Source organism: Atractosteus spatula, chromosome 15 (assembly GCF_055471065.1).
Source record: "Atractosteus spatula isolate fAtrSpa1 chromosome 15, fAtrSpa1.hap1, whole genome shotgun sequence".
Taxonomy (NCBI): domain Eukaryota; kingdom Metazoa; phylum Chordata; class Actinopteri; order Semionotiformes; family Lepisosteidae; genus Atractosteus; species Atractosteus spatula.
The window spans coordinates 15,995,399-16,008,805 of record NC_142720.1 but is presented as its reverse complement, the minus strand read 5'-3'; the positions used below and the strand labels follow the sequence as shown (position 1 = coordinate 16,008,805).

Here is a 13,407-nt window from a genome sequence, read left to right as displayed (position 1 = left end):
TGGACTGGGGATCATTTTGTTTGGGTGAAAAAGCCATAAGCCTTCCACAGCAAGGCCTTAGGTTAAAGCAAACGCCACAGAACAGGTAAAATTTGTAGTGCGCTGAGAAACCTAATTATATTGACGATATAAAGTGCAAAATACTATATAGCACGACACATATTAGATTACGTTATTTTTTCTTTGGATTGCTAGCAAGAGGTTAAACTCGAGAACGCTTACATGACTGCACCATATACACCAAATTCACAACAAACAGGAATGACGAAAATATTTTTCCAAACATTATGGCTGCTAATATTTGCTTGCCTAGTGGGTGTCACTACGTCATGATAAATTAATTAAAGGAGATAATTAAATACTACTCACAGACGTCTTGCCAGCCTTACCTTTTCGACCTTCTCCGTATTGCCTCCTTTCCGTTATGACGAACTATTTCCATTGTGAGACATTATATTATTTGTTTTTTTTTTTGCATTCTGAAATGTTTTACATCTTATTTGCGTTTTCAAAAATATTTTGTGCTTGCAGTTCAAAGATTTTGTTTGATTTTCAATATGGTTTATTTGGAAAAGTTTAATTTGCTATCTCAAAATGTATTTGTGTTTTGAAACAGAGCCACCGTTATAATCTCAACAGCCTCCGAAATGTTGTCCAACTCAAACCCTGTGGTAAGCGCATGGATATATTTTTAGTTACAGTTTATCTCTAGCAATCTACAATAGGAATCTATTGTAATTTACGTATACCCTCCCTATACTTGTTAACGTTTGTAAGTTGATAAGCAATCAAGTAACAGTGTCCAGTATTTTGTGCGACTGATACAAGTTTTATGCTGTGAGTTATAACAGTATTCATTATTTAATGTGCAGATTGTTGCTTGGGGGGAACTTTTTAGAATACAACACATTAATATTTGCGATGCCTGCGTCTGTAAAAGCATTTATTTTTCTTCCAACAATGCAGCGTTAAAATTGCCATACCTGCCCTTTTATAAAGCTATTTGCAAGTGTGGTATTCTGATTTTTGAGTCCTTTCTGACAAGCCATCTCCAAAAACAATTTTAGAAATCAGGGCTTAATATTTTTCTCAATTTTCTTAGTTATATTTAAGACCTTTGTGATAGGCTCCCAAGTTCAAATTGGCAGTCATTGTGTAAGGGCTCAAAACGCCAGCATTCTGAAGAAGTGATGACTGATTTGGATGCTATGATTAATCTTCAGCTCAGTGGTCTATTTGGGTATCTCAGCTGCACCTTGACTCTCTCTTTGTTGCTTTGCTCTTTCTCTCCCCTCCCCCATGCAGCCTAAATTATACAAGTCCATCATTGAGGATGTCATTGAGGGTGTACGTGAGCTGTTTGTTGATGAAGGTGTGGAAGAGCAAGTGCTGCAGGATCTAAGGCAGGTGAGATGATCATGCTGGATCCTTTACAATCTGGCTCATTTTTCACCTCATCTGGAAGTCATCTTGAGGTGCTCCTCAGCAGAAACACAAAGGCTTCTGTCCCAATTGTGTAGACACTGTATGCACATATATATATATATGATGTTAATATGTTTATACTTTACATGTGATTAATGTGTGCTATTTGCCATTTCCTCTGAAATTACTGAAAGTGTTATGTATATAAATAAAATAGCTAGTGCTACCATTTATTTCTGTTTATTGTTATATTATTTAATTATATTTGTGAAATAATTTTTATATTGTTTTGACGTCAATTTATTAATATCAACATTTGTTTATTTTTAAAACTCATGTATTCTTTGTAGTGATGCACTTCTAGTAACGCGCATTAATATTAAAATAGTTGCTAAAATACTGCATTTTAATATGGATAATGTTTTATTACTTTTACTGTTGATTCTGTTTAATATATTAAATGGATATGTACATTCTCCAGCAATCAGAATATCATTGCCAGAAATCAGACAATAGGATTTCTTTTTAGATGTGGGAATCCAAGGTTATGCAGTCGAAAGCAGTGGAGGGCTTTGTTAAAGACGCCATAAATCCATCCAACTTTCTTCTGCAGCTCCCAGCTAGCTTTGCTCAAACACTGCAGAAGCCAACAGGTTAGTTCATTTTTCTGTAAACACTTTCTATTGCTTATGTACCTGCAACTTGACTAATGTCAGCTCAACATTTGGTCTCTTTTTAAAGGTCCTGGGTGTAGCAGTCTCTGGTACAGAGACTACATTCTACCAGTTTTAGCTTTTGGTGAATTATTCCTTGTCTGTCCTACATGTAATTTGATTCATATTCTTTTTTTTTTTTGCTTGTTATGCTCTCTTTGACATATTACCTGCAGTTTAGTTCTCTTCAGTTAGAGCCTCCCATGAAACACTTCAGCTTAGGATAAAGGGATCCATTTCTCTGAACCAGTGTTCGTTCTCTGAAGTGCTCCACAGTTATCCAGATCTTCCAAGGTCAACTGCAAAACCGTTTCCTTCCATTTGATAGCACACTCATATTGTTTCCTTGCGTTTCCCCCCATGCAGTGCTCTTTAAAGCCGAGCATTAGCAGTTATTCTTATTATAAAGAAGACCAATAAAAGAACATTTTAAGAGACTCTACCTCTCAAGTCCCTGATAAGGAAATTCACCCAGAGAAACAAAAGAAAAAAAAACTTTGAAGGATGGAAAGTGAACAGTGTAAAATGTCTGATTTCTTAATCATGTTGTGTTCTTAACTGCCTGGTGTCAATTTCTTTAATGCAGTTTGATTTTCCAAAAATGTTACTCCTTTTTCAGCCTCGATAGTTATACCTGCTGGCCAAAATGTTCAGAATTTTACAGCAGATATGGTAAGTTGTAAATGGTCTTTTGAATCTTAACATATTAAGGATTTAATATTGCTTCAAATTATATTGAAATACAGCATGTTGTATTGAAAAGTTAATAAAGGGTTAGTTTGAAGACATGCTGCTTACAGTAATTCAAAATACAGTCAATTTCCTGAATTGGTTAAAACTGTGGTCTATCACTTTTGTGCAAAATGTACAAAAAGATACATAAATCATACAATTCTAAGCTATTATTTTGTGTGATTTTCTTATATGCAAAACTTTAAGGGCTTATTCATGTGTTCAAAATGTTGAAGTAATTTCCTGCTGATTTCCATATAATAAGGGAACATTTCAAAAGGACAACTCAATTTCTGTTTCTTAGAGAGCTCCTGAATGATTATGAGAAATGCAGTGGAACTCATTAAAAAATTTCCTTTTATGAAAAAAAATGTATACTTACTAATTCAATTACATATTTCTTTCTATATATGTAGTTAAGCCTACTGTACATCACAATTACCATTGGAATCTCACAAACCCGTATTTTTGCAAAGGACTGGGATCACGAATGGCTTATTACTGCCTCTGAATTGCAGCACAGAGAGAATTTAATCATTCCTTTACTGCCCAAGGTGTGTTCAGTCATTTCCAAATGGCACCTTCCTTTGAGGCTGTCTGACATTCCTTCCATGAAACAAACTGCTGTGTGAAGGTAGATTGCTCCTCTCCCCCAGCGGTGAGATGACATTAAAGAAATCCATGCCAACAAAATTAAACCAGCCGGCTGATTGAAGAAAACCTTTAAAATCCTTTATTGCAGTGTTTCATTGTTGCTGTCTCCTGTAGTTATTTCATTTGGCCCATGTTTCAAAATGCATGCATGAAAAAGCAGTACATGGAGCAGGCAAATAGGACAGAGAAACATGAGCATTACTGATGGAGGAGAAAACCCTTTAGTGATCTTGAGACTGACTTTTTAATTTCATATTTACTGAGCAGATGAATAACACATATTTTATAAATTAAATGTTAGTTCTGAGTAGGCAGTGATCTCTTGCATCACAAGTGGGACAGGTTTAGAATTTGAAATAACTTTTAGTTATTCCAGTTTTCTCCCACGTAACAAAGACCTGCTGCCTAGGCTAATGGGCGGTTCTGTCTTGTGCTGGCTGACTTGTGTGTGTCAACGCTGGAGCGGACTGACTTCCCATCCAAGTTTAGTCCCACTTTGCAAGACTCTAGCTTGCTGTGACCTTACCAGCAATTATCTGTTTTTGGGGTGTGCATCATTGTATAAAAAGGGGTACACTACCCTCCCACCCCTGTACTGACCTGCAAATAAAATGGAATTCAAAACTGGAAGTAATGCAGCCATCTAGAGCAGATGGATAGAGCTAGAGTGATAGTGGTAACTAATAGAGGTGGTACGCCACTGAATAAAACTACAGAATGATTGGCTTGTGTAGCTTTGGCTATATTATAGCCCAGTGTTGCAGCAATGCAGAAAATTAGCCATCATCAACAATGTGATGAGCTTCCTCACTGTAAAATGGAAAAAATCCCTTTGAGAAGAACATTCATACTCCTTACTGGAGACAGACTTTTCAACACCATGTTATGACTAGCATGGGGTTAGGTCATACTGACATGTTAATATGATGTACAGAAGTAGTTTATTCAGAGTTTCATTAAAATGGTATTTGAGGGGGACGGTGTAATTTCTATTTATGATCTATAAGCCTGGTAATGGAGATAATGTTTGATACGAGTATTCAAAATCCTCAGAGGTGTTGATAGTCAGTGCAGTGGATGAACAGTACCATGAGCAAGAGGACAAAGTGAAAACTACATGGAAGGGCCTTTAAAAGTAAGAAAAGGCCTTTTGTTACTCAAAGGATTGTAGGTATTTGGTATAAGTTACCAAAACCAGGTAGACGAGACCTTGGATCAATAAACTGCTAGCTATAAATGTTTGTAAACATTCTTAAAGTCAATGTTATGGAATTCAGAACATTAAGAAGTTTAACAGGTTTCAGAACTTCTTTAGGATGCTTGTGCATAAGAGGACAATATAATTCATTTTTTAATATGAAGGTTTAATTAAAAAAAATCTTGCTTTGCTTTCAGAACAATTCTGGGTCAGCAGCTACTCTCTCTCTCCCTCAAGGTGTCAGCTATCCTATTCAGATACCTGCTGGAGTCACACTACAAACATCCTCAGGTACAGGGTAATTGGGTACTATATAGCCTAGTTCTTTACATTTTGCATAATTATCCAACCTTTGCTGACTGAATAATCTTCTCTCTATTCGCTTAAAATGCCTCCTGGGAATGAAGCTTTTGTTATCAACAAATGGTTCAGACCTTCTGATAATACTACACACTTAATGTGTTACTGCATGAACTAATTTTCTGAGCTATAAAAGGTGCTGTTTGAGACAATGTGACATTTAAATAGAGAAAAAACATCCACTTACATTTTCACTTCTAGACCCTAGGGAAAAGCTAGGAGGTAAAATCTGCAGATTCTCAGGGTATGCACTTGTGTGCTGTAGATTATTCTGTACAGAAATATGGTTAGAGGAAAGGTGTATTCATTAGGTGAAATATGTTCCTGTGCTATTGTGACTCTCTATAATGGAGTATACAACCTTATTTCTAACCAATTCAATTTCTGGTCTTCTGTATCCACTTCTTTATCCACTGTATCAGAATGGCCTGGCAAGGTAAAAATTATTTTGTAAAAGAGAACTCTGTTTTTCAGTACTAAAATGTCAGGGAAGAGTCCATTCTCAAACTGACTCATAATTAGAATGTATTGTATTCCTTATTTTCTTTAGTTCTATTGTTCCCATTAAACTGAATAGAACAATTCATTAGAAGTGTGCAGTGTATAGCTTTGTAAAAAAATACAGGCTTGGAGCAAAAGTATGGCGCTTAGACAGCACAAAACCATGAATGATGAATGCCTGTGTGATTCAGCTCTTTAGTAACCTAGGAGAGGCATTCCTGTTACATTTGTGGGGAGAATGTTGAAGGCACACATCAAGATTCACTTGCTATACTTTTTTCATTGCTGAAATGCTGAGCTGTGTAGCTTTGGATAAAAATTTAAACTTGTTTCCTTTTTGAATAAATGTCCATTTCTTAATATTTGCATACAATTCACATAGAATCCAGTATACTAATTTAGATTTCCATAGAAACCATGATACCAGCTTTGTAATGATAAATGGGCTTCTCCTTACATCTGTTACTTGGCAGACAAAATGGATGCTCAGCATTCATTAAAATAAAGTGCTGTGTTGGAGTGTATTGATGAGTACATCAATATTTGTGTTACTTAGCTCGTTGTTTCCTTCTTTCTGCAGGGCATTTGTACAAAGTCAATGTCCCTGTGATGGTGACGCGGGCTCCAGGAGGTCAGCGCATTTTGCAGCAGTCGGTCCAGCACTTGTTAGAACAGCGTGAGGCTCCTGAGGCCCAGGCTGCTGTGCCGCAGACTGCCTCAGTCCAAATCCAGTCAGCCGTCATGCAGTCCTTACCTGAACAGAGGAAAGACCTGTTCCAGCAGGGGCCTTCTGGACAGCTTCTGCAGCAACAGCTTGTCATGGGCCAGTGTGTGCAATCCATACAACCACCTGTACAGCAACCTTTAGTCATTCAGCCTGGGGTGGCAGTCAGTCAGATCTTGTTACAGCACAGTGACAGCTTGAGCGATGGTCAAACTAGTGGGGACACCCCACAGATTGATGTGAGCCAGGCATCTTCAGTGCAGCAGGCCTTTCCTGCCCAGCTCGGTAGCTTTCAGGTTAAGCCTGATTCACACCTGCTTAGTGCTGATGTAGTGCGTAACAATGAGGATCCTGGTGCGGTGGTTGAAAAGCCTGAGAAATCTGAATGCAGCAGTGTAAAACAAATTAATCTCCAGTGTCAACCAGAGGTTTCTGCACAGGTAAGATAGCAAACGTCTACAAGATACCAATGAATCCCATTAGGCTTATCTAAAAGCAAGCTTGTTAGGGGCAATAATATAGTCCTTTAGTTCACCAATTAGCCACATTTTAGCATTACAGATGTCTCACTTTTTGTGTTTGACTCGGATGCTTTAGAGTATTTATTACTGCAGTTCAGTTCATTTGCCTAAATAATTTCTGCTTTCTTTTTTATTCCCATTAGGGACTGGTAATACATGCTTAAAAATAGAACAGGCTTTGTGAAGTGAAAAAAGATGACGAGCTAATGTGTGCTTTATTTTTAAAATGCCAACCCTATACAGTGTAGTATTATTTTTCTTTAAAGCCTGGGATTAATGTGACAAAAGACTACAACTACAATGACATCATTGACATAGTCCAGATTGATGGTACGTGTGACAGCTCCTCTGACGAAGGTGCAGGCACTCTCAGAGAAGTGGGTGAGAATGAATTCCTGGGGATCATTGATGCAGAGGACCTGAAGGTGTTGGAAGGAGGAGGAGGGACCAGCACTTCAGACAGCTCCACAAGTGACACTGACGATGACCCACCTCTGGAGGAAGTCGAGGAAGTGAGTAGAAATATAAAAGAAAACTGAGGTAGACAGAACTTTTGTTTTTGCCAAACATTTTAATACCAGCCAAATCTGGTATCAATAGAATGCTTATATGCTGCACTTAATGTAATTTTATTCATCCATTTTCTGAGCACTTACAGGGTTGTGTGGAAGTGGGATTCTATCCCAGTAAGCAATGTGTGCAAGACGGGATACACCCTAGACAGGATGCCAGTCTGTTGCAGGACACACACAGACATGCACACACTCACACCTGGGCCAGTTTTCTCGGAAGCCAATTAACTTACCAGTATGTCATTGGACTTGGGAGGATCAATGTAATTCAAAATAGTACATTGGTAAGAATGCTCCGTTTACATTTCTGCTTTTTAAAGCTTCTTAGGTATATACAATTATCAAAGAAAAATATGAAGTCAAACATTAATAATCCTTCAGTTGGATGAAATACAGCATGTGTTAAGCAATGAAACAATTTACTTATCTTTAGAAAGCATGTCTTTCTGATAAGTTTTATGATAAATGGTAATTTTAATTATTATTGCAAGTAATGTTAATTTTGTGTTATTTCCTTTGTATTTCATGACTTCTGTAGAATTTAAAGAAGCATTTGGATTTAAGTCTGCAAGGCTGCTGTCAACAGATGGTGCTGTTGGACTACTGAAAGCGACTTTTTATAGATACAAAATGTTTACTCTGTTGATATTCCTGTCTGTAGATTTATATACTATACAGCAAAAATAACTGTCATGGGAATCACTATTTCTTTGTAGTAAGTGCCTTTACGTTTTATTAAACAGACAGGTAAATTCATTATGCAGATTAGCATCTGTCCTCAAATGGGGGTCTACTGTGAAAGTCACAAATTAGTAGTCTGTATGTCCACCCTTTGAAGGAATATAAGCTGTAACAATGCTTGCTTTGCAGTGGTTTATAGATTCTTGTAGGATTTTGCTCCATTGGGCTTGTAGAGGCTGGCCAGGCATGTATCTGTTCATTTTTGTCATAGTCCTAGTTGCCTCACGTTGTCCCAGCTTGTACAACACATGTTCAACAGGGCTCAAGTCTGGCATTGATGGCATAACCATCATTCTCGTCTCGCAAAAAAGCCACTGTTACACGAGCAGCATGAGAAGTGTTGTCCTGTTGGAATGTTTTGTCAGGATGAGCTTGCAGGAAGGACAGAAATTGAGGTCATGGGAAGTGGTCAATGTAATGCTGTACTATCAGGTTGCCATCAAATACTACTAGTAGATGTCTGTAGCAACAACTCTCCTGTCGAGACCATCATGCTTGGACCTCTCCATTGACTGGTCTGTTGTACATAATTAGAGTATCATTCATATTCATTCTGCATCTCACTGATGTCCTTTGGGATGGTCTACACAAAACCTTGATATATAACTAGAGAGTATACAACAAAGTGATAGCACTGAGGTGGTATTCTCTTGATAAGTGGGGCTTAATGGTTCCTTTTTGTTTTATTGATTTTCACCAGCACTGACATTCAGAAGGTTTTAAATCATTATTGAATCAAAATGATACCTAAAACATTGAATCAAAATTCAAAATCCATGGATAATGTAAACAGGTGTCTTATGCGTTTATCATGCATACTTGTAAAAACACAATATATTCTCATTTATAATGTGACCTGTGCTCACAAAATGTTATTCTCAGCATCAATAATTATTGTAACCCACTCTGAAATATGCTTCAGAAATAGCCACAGGCAGCATTTTTTTTCTTTAAATTAAACTTGAATTTATTTTTCAGATTTCGGCTTGGAGTTCAGGATACTTTTAAATCTGTCTGACTTTTAGAAAATAATAATCTTGAGAACCTGAAAATGGTTTTGGGAGACTGTTGTCTATGTATTTAAAGGTATTGAAAGAGGAATTTAGAAGAAATATTTCCTATAGCCCATGGGCAACAATGGTGGGTGTTTTCAATGACAGACCCAGAACTCGTACCATACTGGGTTATTCGAGAACATTGCCTGCAGACTAGATGAACATGAAGGAAAGCTGATGGAGCAGCAAGAGAAGAGTGCATGATTTCTCATCTCTAGGTCTAGTGTCTCGTGTTTGGCTGCTTGAACCCTTTTATTAACAATGACCACTAAAATTTGATCGATGCGTGGTGGATTATGGTTCCATTTCTCCCTCACATTTTCTTACTGTAGTAAGTTTTCACTCTGGCCCTCAGACAGTAGTTGATGGAGTTTTCATGGGGGCTGTCATCCATTTACAGCAGGTGATAATTTATAGGTCTGTATGGCACAGCTTGAAAGGCAGTCAGAACACAGTACAAGAAATCTGCCAGGACGCCTTTTCTTTTTTTGCCCTTCATTTTTTTTTTTGTTTTGCACTGAATTGATGATATATTATCCATTAACTAAGGAGAATTAACCAGGTGAGAACACATTAAGTAGCATACACCTTAAAATTTTTGCAAGTCTGACCCTACAATGCATTGTTCGCCTTTGAAGAAGATAGAAGAGAATGTTCAGGAGCATTTTGACATTTACCTTGCAGGGAATCATGACATGTCTGAGGCTGCAATTAGAGTTTGATTGACATTCATATTCTTTGGTTTCTATTTTTTCCTTTCTCCAGAGGTTTTTGTTGCTCATTTTAAGTAATAGATAGTTACATGCACAGATGCCTTAGACATACAATTTTGAGAGAAATTATTGGTAGAAAATTGTCTTCGATTTTTTTTTAAACAAGTTTTCAAAAATGAAATTGGCAAGGAGCTAAAAAAAAGCAACCCGTTGGTATTATAAGTTGTACTTCTGGGGGACTGTGGGTGTTGTGTAAAGATAAGTATGAAGTTTATGTATTCTACTCCAGTCATATATGAGCCAGTTTTTGATATACTGTACATTATTTCATGCATCCTAGTGTCCCAAACAGCAGGTATTCTTAAAAGAAGATATATCCCATGAAGCCTTGGTTAAAAGCATAAAGTGACTTGAATTTTAGAATTTGTTATCCCTGGGATGATGAAATGTCTAGAACAAATAAAAATGTAGATCATACTGGGGAAGAAATTGATCTTGGCTATTCCTCTAGGGATGGAAATGGTTCAAAAACAGAATTCTATTTGTTCTGCAGTTTTTGAAGCATTTTAAGAGGCACACCAGCCTTTAATCTTTAATGTTAAAGAGTTGTGTTCAGTATTTCGAGTACAACTGCAATTCAGTTTACAAACAATTGGGTTTTCTTTACAAACAAGTGGGTCTGAGCCAAGAAGATGGTGTTTATATTTTGTGAAGAATCTGCTCTTCTTTTAAAAAATACAGCAAACAGTTTAGAAAACAAATTAATCTGTAAGTAAAAGGATACCAATCCAAACATATTGTGTTCTTTGTAATACCTGTTGCAGACGGTTGGTATATCAAGTCATGTTCACATGAATGTACAGAATAACATCCATTTTCACAATAACAAGAAACGTGAAACATATGGTGTTACAAATCCTGCTTGACTTTGTTTCCTCATGGTTACTGTGGTCACTTACAAAGACATACAACTTATTGTCAGTTCCTTAGCATGCATGAAATAAGCCTTTTTTGACCTTGAACATGAGACTTTGCATTTTAGAAGTAACCTTGTGTGAGCCATTATGATCTTGAACCCACATACTAACTTTCATCCTGAAATTTATTAACAATGTTGCAGGGCAGACCCTGCCAGCTGCTTGCATCCTCTCCTTCTACCCATCCGGTGAAGGCCAGGGGTGGGTTTGCTCCAGTGGAATTTTCCATGTGTTGAATTCAGAAAGCATTAAATATTAATTGAAAATATGCATGTGGGCAAACAGATGGTCAGTCTGTTTAGTGCAGCACTTTTTCCAGTCTCTAGTAATTTTCAGATTAAATTTTCATTGTATATATGAGGCACTTATTCTATATCATTATTTTGTGAAACCTATGATTTAGTCTGTTGTGAACAATGTGGAAGCTTTCAGATGCCCCTGTGAGTCATTACCGTAACTTCTACAGTAGTGCTACCTTCCCTCTTAGAACTTCATACTGTTTCATTCAAGTTTTGAAAGGTCACCAGATATGAAATATTGCATCTGCTTACCTCTGTCTTTGGGTAATCTTCCTTAATTACATAGTCCATTGTTATTTCTCTTGAATGCTGCTATGTTTGGAAAGTGTTTACTGTAAATCTCTACTCTCCCAGGATCCTTTAAATTCTGGAGATGATGTCAGTGAGCAAGATGTACCAGACCTGTTTGACACAGACAACGTTATTGTCTGCCAGTATGATAAGGTAGGTAACATTTCCCATTTTAAAAAGTGCTGCAGCTGTTATGTGTGAAATGAGGAAGATGGCTCATTCAGCAAAATAAGGGTAATAGTTTTTCAATATCAATGCAATCAAACATTTCAATCATTAAAGGGTATTCACTCCAGGATTTCAATGCATTTTTCTGATATGCCTGTGAGCTTCTTGCAAATCAAATTATAAAATATTCTTTGATGAATGTGCTGTTGGAAATATTTCTAACTTTAGATTCATCGCAGCAAGAACAGATGGAAATTCTACCTCAAAGATGGAGTAATGAGCTTCGGGGGAAAGGACTATGCCTTCTCTAAAGCAATTGGAGAGGCAGAGTGGTAAGGGTACCAGGAGAGGGAGCAGTTTGCTTGTGAGAAGGGTTTAGGGTCAGCAAGACTTGAGCAGATTGAAACCCTGATGTAAGCATGGTTTGTGAGAAGATAAAAACTTTATTTAGGTTGATGTGAAGCAAATGTGATGTTTAATGAACTGAGCAACAACTACAAAGCTAAAGTGTCTATGCAAATTGAGCTGTTGGACTGGAAGGATTTATAATAAGCTATTATAGTGTATTGCTTTTCTGGTTTATTTTTTGTAATGCCATTAAATTTGTTTGCTTCATTTGGAAAGTTGCTTCTGAGCTTCCATCAGGAGAAATATTCACAATATTACTAATAACAGCTGTATTCGTACATAATTTATCCAGCTGTATTATGCAGTCTGACTGCAAATGAGTTTCAGAATGTTTAAAGCTGTTTTGTGGATGGAATTATAAAACACTCATTAGCACCACTTCAGATTGGCCTAGATTTATCTGGAAAATATAGCAGCTCTGTTACTTCTTTTGGTTGTGAAATTACACAAGGTGTCTTCTTCAAAGAAATATATTTAAAATTGCCAAACATTACATGTGATGATAAATGGAAAACATTGCTTTGCATTGTATTTTTTTGGTTAAATTTAATAAATTATGTGTTGCATGCACACAAGCTGCCTGAATTTTTAATTAAGGGTATTTTTGTATCGTGAATTAAAAATAGCACAAAGAATATGAAAAAATGTTTTGGGTAAATATATACATTCAGTATCACCCTAGATTTGGGTACATTGGTGCTTGCATATTTACAAAACACTTTGGAAATGTTTCTTTTGACATAAAATCTTGCTGAAGCAAAATAAAATCTAAACTGAAATCTTAAACAAAGTACTAATGAAATGATGAATAGGGACTTCTGTGCATACACTTTGGGCTATGACTAGATTCTTCATCATGAATGCTGTCTGTCTGAGTCCACATTTTATTGTACTGACATTTTGAAGGATTGCAAAGTACCATGTTTCATTTTTTGCCTGTATTAAGCTGCCAATATTGTGTAGAGCTTTGCATTCTTTCATGCATATTTTGACTAGCTTGACATTCATAAATCTATATTTGCACAATTACATAGGATTAAGGATGGTACATTGACAATGATAAAATGCCACCAGATCTCAATAAGCAGTAAGAAGAAAATTAACATCACAATGTACATGGCATCTCACAGATAAAATAACTCATTTTGCTGTTCTTTCCTGAGTTTCAAGTAGACTTTTTTATTAGATCCAGATTCACTTCAGTGCTGTTCTCTCAGGCATGCACTCAAATTTCTATCACTATGTTCTGGTCAGATTTGTAAATATGACTGGAAAAACTCTTGTTGCACAATGTGGAATATCGTTATGCTTATCAAATTAAGTGCATGAAAAGGTACTAGGGGTCAGTGCAGTGA

General features: G+C 36.7%; 1 protein-coding gene across 1 annotated transcript; it reads left to right on the top strand.

Moving 5' to 3' along the window:
• Window positions 1-647: 647 nt before the first annotated feature.
• Window positions 648-11,980, top strand: gtf2a1l (general transcription factor IIA, 1-like). Its single transcript, XM_088934196.1, has 9 exons — window positions 648-671; window positions 1,306-1,407; window positions 1,955-2,078; window positions 2,758-2,810; window positions 4,920-5,013; window positions 6,164-6,747; window positions 7,095-7,340; window positions 11,540-11,629; window positions 11,873-11,980. The coding sequence occupies exons 1-9, from the start codon at window positions 648-650 to the stop codon at window positions 11,978-11,980; spliced, it is 1,425 nt and encodes a 474-aa protein (XP_088790322.1).
• Window positions 11,981-13,407: the final 1,427 nt, after the last annotated feature.